General features: G+C 45.0%; 1 protein-coding gene across 1 annotated transcript in view; it reads left to right on the plus strand.

Annotated features, from left to right (window-relative positions):
- The window catches only part of LOC142767722 (uncharacterized), a 31,876-nt gene extending 22,941 nt beyond the window's left edge, over window positions 1–8,935 (plus strand). Inside the window, exons 4-8 of the mRNA XM_075869935.1 lie at window positions 2,095–2,201; window positions 5,478–5,622; window positions 6,208–6,384; window positions 7,356–7,487; window positions 8,676–8,935. Coding sequence (XP_075726050.1) covers window positions 2,095–2,201; window positions 5,478–5,622; window positions 6,208–6,384; window positions 7,356–7,487; window positions 8,676–8,888 — 774 coding nt within the window. The 3' untranslated portion in view covers window positions 8,889–8,935. The remainder of the gene's footprint in view (window positions 1–2,094; window positions 2,202–5,477; window positions 5,623–6,207; window positions 6,385–7,355; window positions 7,488–8,675) is intronic.
- Window positions 8,936–9,460: the final 525 nt, after the last annotated feature.

The following is a 9,460-nucleotide window of genomic DNA, read 5'->3' on the forward strand; positions in this document are numbered from 1 at the left end:
GGTGTATGTTTTCTAAGGCGAAATAACCCGCTCAGCAATGCCTGCATGTCGAATTATCATTTATAACAATGACTTCTCGCTACAGACTGTCCCTGCAGAAAGGTTATAGAATACTATATGACTAAAAAGAATGAAAAAAAACGGGAACCCCAGCCCATAACACCAGTGTGTGCCACCGCCGCTTCAAATTCATGGTGTCCTGCACCACATGGCGCCCTGGTGCTGCGGCAAAGCTGACTTTAAAACTCCGAGATGGTGCACGATTGGCGGTGGCTTTTGTTAATGCACTTCGCACATGCAATGCAAGCAAAAGTTGAGATTTCGAAAAGTCGCGGCATCCGAAAGTTTAGACGTTGTCATACATGCTGCTCTATGGGACTCCTGGCTATCGCGTGGAAGTGGCCCAATTCGCAAGCATGTCCGCAAAATTGACAGCATTGTGGTCCTTATCACTGATGCGTTTTAGCATATTCAATTCAATCGGATATTATAGATTCCTTAAAACCTGCTCTCCCCCTATTTAGATTTCTTTGTACAACTCTTTTATTGCAATTATCAGTTATAACAATGTTTTCGTGGCATTTGACTATTGTTATAACAGGGTTTGACTGTATAAGCAAACGTGCATGTACACTGTCGATATTTATGAAAGGGAATACGCGAACGTAAGGCATGCACATTTTGGTGGCTGCTTGCAGCGCGCTCAAGCGGGAGAGAGAGAGCAGAGCAACCACAGCCTCTTCTCACCTCATCTAGCGCTGAAGAAAACAACCAGACATTGGTGATATGGAACCAGTGGCAAAATTCCAAGTCCATCCCCCTCCAAGACGATTACAACATTAACGATGACATCTCAGGGAACGCCACGGCTGAAAATTTACAAAAAAAAATTGCAGCATATCCACGGAGTGAATGATGGAGAGTGGGGCGAAGCATTTGTCCGTCCATGCGTCCGTCTGTGTGACCGTCCATGCGTCTGTTCGTGCGCCCGTCCCTGCGTCCTTTCATGCGTCCGCCCCTGCGTCCTTTCATGCGTCCATCCATGCATCTGTCTGTGTGTCCGTTCGTTCATCTATTCAACACTCCAAGTCCCACCATCTCGTATCTTTTTATCATATATTCCCCATATAAAAGCACCGCCATTCAGTGGACATTCCAAGGACTAAACGAGAGGTGGCACACGCACACTTTCTTACGGCTTGCGCTTCGGGTCTACTTCCCCCCTTTAAAACCTTGAGTTCATAGTATATACTAGTTCACTGCATTCATGGCACTGCGGCCCAATGCTCGCTAAACCTTTCTAAAACCAAGGAGGTTACGCCCAGCGAGTATAACGTAGCAACCTTTTCCTGTCAGATAGTGCTCAATGTACATTCCAGTGGCTGCTAATGTGAAATAAGAGACAGGAGTATTCGGCTTTTAATTTCTTATGGCTTGCGCTTCGTATCTGCTTCCCCCCTTTAACCACCTCGAATTCATTCATGGTATATACTAGTTCATTGTATTCATGGCCCTGCGGCTTAACGCTCGCTAAACCTTTCTAAAACTAAGGAGGTTACACCCAGCGAGTATAATGTAGCAACCCTTTCTTGTCCGATAGTGCTCAATGTACATGCCAAAGGCTGCTAATGGGGATTGCAGCGTGCGCGTTGACTAAAAGCCGAATGCTCCTGTCTCTCATTCCCCATTAGCAGCAATTGGCATGTACATTGAGCACTATTTTTTATTGTTAAACAACGCACAGAAAAAATCTCTCACCGGCACCACCTTGGAGGTCAAAATGTTATACTTGGCACCACCTTGCAGGCCAAAGCGTAAGACTGGTTACATACCACGACGGGACGCGGGACGAACGGGTGCCGCTATAAAGAGCTTCGCCCCTAAAAGTTTCCGCACGTTCCTTCGTTACATTTACATTTTGGAAAACATTGAATCCACACACAGATTATTCTTTAATATATATATATATATATATATATATATATATATAGCGAAATAAAAGTTTGATTGCCTGATGTTGCGCGATACGAATGTATGCAGGAAACTCGCGCAGCTCTTTTGGACTTTCCGTCACTTTGTGTTGCTCTGTTGCAGGAAATCAACCAACACACGATGACGACCGCTGGCTTCAATCTCGGGACCTTTTTGGGCATCTTCATGAGGGCAAACCAAACCTGCAGCGCCGTGGGCAGTTATCTCTAGTACGTCTGGTTCAGTGCAGTTCTCTTTCGAAGCGCTGTCTGTTGCTGACGTTCTCAACAAATTCACTAGGTCCCATACTGCATTCGCCTGAGACGACCTGAAGGCTAAAGCCACCGTGCTTCGTCCTTCTCAATCGTTGTATTGAACCCCCATGCACCCCCGGCAGTTTTTAGATGACGCCGTTGTGAATAGTTCTTACAATGTTCAGACTTCGGGAAGCTCTCTCTTTCTTCTAAAAGATCACGTTTGTAAATGTTTCGGGCAGCATAACATTTATCGCACAAGGTAGCAATATGTACACCTCGGTTGCTGTATAACCTATGTATATACCAGCGCACGAGATCGTACCTTTAGTACGTACGTACGTACGTACGTACGTACGTACGCATGTATGTATGTATGTATGTATGTATGTATGTATGTATGTATGTATGTATGTATGTATGTATGTATGTATGTATGTATGTATGTATGTATGTATGTATGTATGTATGTATGTATGTATGTATGTATGTATGTATGTATGTATGTATGTATGTATGTATGCATGCATGCATGCATGCATGCATGCATGCATGTATGTATGTATGTATGTATGTATGTATGTATGTATGTATGTATGTATGTATGCATGCATGCATGCATGTATGCATGTATGTATGTATGTATGTATGTATGTATGTATGTATGTATGTATGTATGTATGTATGTATGTATGTATGTATGTATGTATGTATGTATGTATGTATGTATGTATGTATGTATGTATGTAGGAATGTATGTATGTATGTATGTATAATTTTAAGGACATTTAGGAGAGGCGGACAGGTGAAACTTTTTACACTGGAGCCCGGCTGCTTGAAACTTAGGCAAATAGAGTTTTTTAAAAATATAATCACTTTAGATTGCGCCAATGTTTCGACGTGTGTGCGTAGGAATAGTTACGGCTGCATCGGACCAAAATAACCTGAACCCATCATAAATCAAACATTTATAGGGCACCGAGAATCACCCCAAGATTTCGGCTTTCCTTCATAAGCTTTTGACTTTTGCTAATGGAAGAGGACTTTCCGGGATGCATTTTGGTGACCAAGTTGTGCGATGTGGAGGATGCCGCACACTTGGAATAGAAAGTTTTTTATTTATTTATTTATTTATTGTACCCTCAGGGCATACAGCATTATAGAGGGGAGTGGGTTTAAAAGACAAAAAATACAATTGAAACGTGAAAAACAAATCACATTCAGTACATGCGTACAACACTCGAGAACAACGTGTAAATGACAACGCTTAAAAAATATCTAAAAAAAGGAAGCACCGCGACAAATCAAACAAGGAATCAAAAAATCAAACAAGGAAGCACCGCGACAAAAAAAAATACCGTAATGACGATCTAACACACAAAGAAAGTACAAAAAAAATTACAACATGGCACAACGAATCTGTGATACACAAATGAACGGTAACCGAACAGCAGCAAACTAAAACCAGGGAAAAAAATGCGTTGAGCACATCAATGCATAAAATTTTCGAGTGCCGCCCGAAAGCGTTCCTGATTAGTAATCGTGACTAGTGACGCAGGCAGGTTGTTCCAATCATGGCATGTTTTTGGTAAAAAAGAATGGGAGTATGTTACGGTGTTTTGGCGCGGAATATGAACCTTGTAATGATGGTCGAGGCGTTCAGATAGGAAAAAAGGAGGGTTTAGCCAACGTGATTTAAGTATGGGGTTATGGTGATACGCTTTATGCAGCACACAAAGGCGAGCAAGTTTCCGGCGAGTAGCAAGAGTAGCAAGGTCAAGGCTGGATTTCATGTTAGTAACACTGGAAGTGCGGTGATAGTTGGAAAGTATGAACCTCACGGAGCGGTTTTGCACAGCTTCAATTTTATTAGATAGTGTTACATAGCCAGAGTCCCAAACTGAGGAAGCATATTCAAGCCTAGGGCGCACGTAGGTTATATATAGCTGCTTTTTTAAGGAAGACGGGGACAGCGAGAAATTTCTTTTCAAGTAGCCTAGCATGCGGTTTGCATTAGATGTTACATATTCAATTTGGCGCGCCCAGGATAGGTTATTGGTTATGTGCACACCGAGATATTTGTAAGATTCAACTGACTCTAGTACGGTATCTTTAAGAAAGTAATCAGGGCTAGGTAGTTTGTTACGCGAAATTCTCATTGATTTACATTTAGAAACGTTAAGATCCATGTGCCAGAGGTTACATCAGGAAATAATGTTGTTAAGGTCGGATTGTAGACAGGCAATATCAGTATCATTAGTAATTTTACGGTAAAGCACACAGTCATCAGAAAAAGGCAAACTGGAGAACAAATGTTAGAAGGCAGGTCGTTAATGTATATTAGAAACAGTAAAGGCCCCAGCACAGCACCCTGAGGTACTCCTGAATGTACCGCCACCTCGGGAGAGTCAGTTTCGTTAATGGATACAAACTGCGTGCGGTTAGCAAGAAAGATTCGGATAAACTGTAGTACTTGTGGATCAATTTTTAAACTGCTCCGTGACATCGCCTGCTTTCACACATAATGGTGGCACCGTGGTCGGCCCGTCGTGCGTGGTTGCCGATCACGCATCCGTTCGTTTGTGAACTCCGTTAAGCGGATTCTGTTCAATGTATTCCGTACAGTGGATTCCGTACAGTGGATATTGTAAAACGGATTCCGTACAGTGGATTCCGTAATACAGATTCCGTACAGCCTATTCCATAAAACGTAAAAAGCTTCCGTTTTCCGCAAACATGGGTGCGCTCAAAACAGCAGAACTTGGCGGTACAAAATGCGGAAGGTTGCATTATTTCACGCAAAGGTTGGAACAGTAAAGCACGGGCCCGTCGACGGTCATACTACCCGTCAACCGGCACGTCCATAATTTCGAAATGCGCGGCTTCATCATCGGGAGTACGTATTGTCATATTGCCGCGAAGTTGCCCTCTATCACAAAAAAATGTCATGAAGCCAACTAAGTACGCTTGTTAAAGAGATGTTAAGGAAACTATTTGGCATCGCCCGTGATTTTGCTGCTACAATTACGGGGGTCAGACTATATATGATTACATCATTTTAAGAAGCGCTATTTAAAAAGCATAAAAAAACAACCAGATAAAAACCGAGAGGTCAGAGAAGAGCACAAAAACTTGCCTCTAGCACGCACCAACTGTTCTGGGATATAGGGCTTGCTAAAGCAAAAACAAAACACTATATATTTAGCGCCACTCTGAATAAGAAACACATGTCATCTTCTCGACTCCTTGCAGTACCATCTTCGCTCCTACAGGCGTTATCCTCTTGGGGCACTTGTCTTACGGTGATTTCTGGAGGCCCGATTGCGCGATAATGCCTCCCATCAACTTCGTGGACCCGCGCGTTGAGAAGCCCGGCATCAGCTACGGACACCGCATGGTGAGCTGCTCACCAAGTCTTAAAACAGCGTTGAGACAAATTATTCGGTCGTCCCTTTTTTGCGTCGAGTGAAAGGTTTCGAGAGCCCTAAGTCGTTTAAACCCAAGCCTTTTAAGAATCGCTTCCTTCCCCTGCCATTACCGTAAAAAGTTCACAGCATATCCACAGAGTGAATGATGAAAAGGGGGGTATGTGTCTGTCTGTCTGTTTGTATGTCCGCTCGTATCACACTAGAGCACGCATCTGACGGACGAACATACAGACGGATGCTTCGCACCACTCATCATCATTTACTTACTCCGTGGATATCCTGTGAATTTTCCATATAACAGCGCCTCTTTAATCGCCAAGTTTAAAAAAACCCCTCACCCCATCTAGTGATACTATTTCCAAGGACACGAACACGTAACGCCATCTATTGAGCATTTTATAAAGCTAACTAGAAGTGGCTACTACAACATATTACGAGGGAACGACCGGCACGCTATAAGGAGCTTCAGCCCTAAAAAAAAAAAAAAAAGACGTAATGCCCACAAAGCCACTGCAGTCGTTTGCACGTCGGTGTGTGGCCTCTTGTTTCGTCAGCGGGACGCCATGCTCGCCTTGGCCTGCCTCGCGAGCGAAGGCGTCCAGACCAGCCTTTACCTGTCCGTCACGATGCAAGCTCGCCGGTACAAGCTTAAGAACACGAGCAGGGGCCAGTCTCTGTTCTACACCGATTGCGGCACCGGCACCTACGAACAGCGTGTCTCGGCTCAGGAGGTGAGCGAACCACGTGGTCTACTTTCACTACAATGCACTGTCCTGGCCTATACGAGCTCTACACCCGAATCTTTCTTACAATACGAGCAAGTCACCCGTAGTCACCAGTTTCAAATTTTCGGAAAAGTTGTTTTTGATTAAGCGCTTGCGGTCAACGTGAACGCCGCAGAGAGTGAAAGAACATCAGAAATGTAGGGAGGTTTACCCTGTAGGAGGTGTGAAGAAGTGATTCGCTTGCCCTTTAGTGATGCGGCCCGTTCTCGGGTGAGTGCTCTCGCGTTTTGAATTAGTTTCCCGCTTAGTGTCCATGACGAAAAAGGAACCTCCGTTTTTTTGTGCAATGACGCCCTCTCAATCCTTCCTCCTTTTCTTCTTATTCAGCCTCACTGCCTTTTCCGAACCCTTTGCTGTATATTGTACTATGCACGACTATGCATTGCTCGTCCTCGCTTTTCTTCTTGTAACACTCAAAATGGCCAAAGGGCACCGTTCTTGAAAGCGCCGATGACGTCCCTGCAAGAACGGTTACTCAGTGTGTTTCCATTGATATTTTATGTGATCACTATGTGACTGCCGTTTCGTCCGTGAACGAGCCGGTTGCTCCATTCACGTATGTATCTGGGAACCGGAGTGCAACAAGCAGACGGACGCCCATCTGTCATCAGGCGCAACGCTGTGCCAACGGCCCTATTAAAATTGCATTGCAGTTGCTACAATTGTTGAACGATTGCTTCATTCGAACGCATTTGCTGCAAGAAGTCTCGCTCTTCTGCGTATCGCACCACGAGAGATACGGCCGTATACCAAGTGGCCAGTGATGGCCACGCGCGCTTCAAAGCCACACCTTCTTACTGGCACATTCACTTCAGTTCGACTAGAATAGGACGGGCATAGTCTGGCGTTTGAGATAAAATATCGCAGGTCACCTAAAGTGGTCTTGTTGTGCAAAGGTTCCGCTTGTTAAATTTCAGATATGCAACAACCCCTTCTCGGGGTACAGCCGGAACATATATTACTCCAGGAAGTACAGGTCGCCGATCACTTATGACGATGGGGACGGCTATGCCATCACTTTCGAAAACTTCGAATCCCTACGTGCAAAGGTGAGTGGAACGACGCATCTAGATAGCCAATAGAGCGTTGATTCCCGTTGTCGAACATTGATAATGGCGCGCATGATTTGAACATTATTTCGAGGTGGACTCAATAGTTGTTAACACCTACGAAAGAAATCATTGTGTCAGCTGTCATAACGCGAGCACGAATAAAATATGCACCAGTGGCCTATCGGTAGCTTTTTGCGCAAACAAGCTGCCCTTCTGCGACAAAAATGCCGGGGTGATAATGACGTCAGTAGAATCTGTGGAGAGGTGTGCAATTTTTTTTCTCGAGTGTTCGGTATGGTTAGTGGGGAACATGCAAATTAAACGTTTCCTTGAGAGTCAGCGCTGCATTTGTTCTTGTCGTTCTCGACGGTGTCCGCGCTGTTTCCTTCAATAGTGTAGAGGAGACCTACTTCAAGTAGTTCGTATCTTGCCTTCTGTCCTGTTGCCGTATTTTTTTAAAAAATAGACACCAAAGAGCAAAACTATTTTAAGCGTATTGGTAGAGTGCGATTTCGCAATCCAGAAAACAGTATTTTTACCGCGACACAGCGCCTGGTAAGCGAGAGAACGTTCAAAATGAAAAGGCGGACGGAGACGCCACCCTGACATTGCCGCACCAAATGCCGTGACGTCTTAAAAATTGAAGGCGTCTACTGGGTCCTACGTAGCTTTCAAGAAATGAAAAATGAAGTACGTTGTCATCTGTGGGTGCCAGAGACCTATAGTGCACCAAGTGCCAGAAAAGTTCCTCCTGTCAAAGTAGCGAAAGTATGAAAAATAGACCTTTTCATTCAAGGCTCCCTGGGCACAGCCGTAATCCTCTGGGCTGTTTTTAGTGTGTGTATAGTGCGTGTGACCCCCTAAAAAATTGCGCTGCCTAGGCTGTGATGTCTGTTTTTGTACTCTCTTGCGACAGCCCAGAAAGGAGGAAATCCCCACTCCGTGCATGCATTGTGCAATTTTACACGTCATGCACGGCTATTTGGCGCGAAAGGTAAACTTGCTTCTTCAACTTCGACTTTCTCCGCTCACAATGAACTTTTAATGGTGAAACGTAAGATGTTAAGAGTTCTCATAGTGCAATCTGTCAATCTCAACAATACCGTTGTTTCCCTTTAGTGTACCCTTGAAGTAGGAGAAATCCATCTGTACTCCCTCAACATTCGCGGTCGCATCTCGTCGCAGATCTGCAGCTCCTGGTCTCTCGGAGCGATCGACCTGCGTGTCGGCCTGGCTGTCTACGACGTCAACTACGACAGCAGGAACACCACGTGTGACGCCCTCAGGATCACCGGACCCTGGTCTCTGTTCCATTTCTTGATGAGGCTACGCGACTTCCTCCATCAGCCCACCCGATCCTCGAGCGATTTCGTGCGGGAGTGCGATCGTGTCACGTGATGCGCGCGTGGGGCTGAGGGCGGCAATAAATTGATCGAAAACGCTAAGAGCTGCATTGGGTATAAAAAGCGGTTTCAAGCAGGGGCTGAACCAGCCACCCAATTTAGGGGGGGTTTGCTTGAATTACCACCGGAAAGGGGGGGGCATTGCCGTTAACTCTGTTTTTACCACCACAAAACCCTTGTAATAGCATAAATACTGTTAATGTATGCTCACAAAGGTCCCACTCCTTTGTCCGAACTGGTAATAACAGGTGGTCGGCAAGCACTGAAGGGAGAAAAAGGGGGTGCTGACAGGCTTTGGGGGAAGGTAAGCGATCACCCCTACCACCCCCCCTCTGGATTTGCCAGTGGTTTCGAGATCTGGCGTGGAGCTGTGGTAGAATACTTAATTGCCACGCAAAAAGTGCCTGGGTTCACTTGCTGCTCGCTCTTACATTTATTATTTGAATTCGTGGTGTCAATGCTGTCAATGTCAATTACAGTCTTAACCCTTTCGCATTTTGCTGTAATTATCAACATATGTTCTCACCGTTTCTGGGTGAGTGAATGAAACAACTTCGTTAAGTTCAC

This window comes from Rhipicephalus microplus, chromosome 7, assembly GCF_043290135.1.
Source record: "Rhipicephalus microplus isolate Deutch F79 chromosome 7, USDA_Rmic, whole genome shotgun sequence".
NCBI lineage: Eukaryota > Metazoa > Arthropoda > Arachnida > Ixodida > Ixodidae > Rhipicephalus > Rhipicephalus microplus.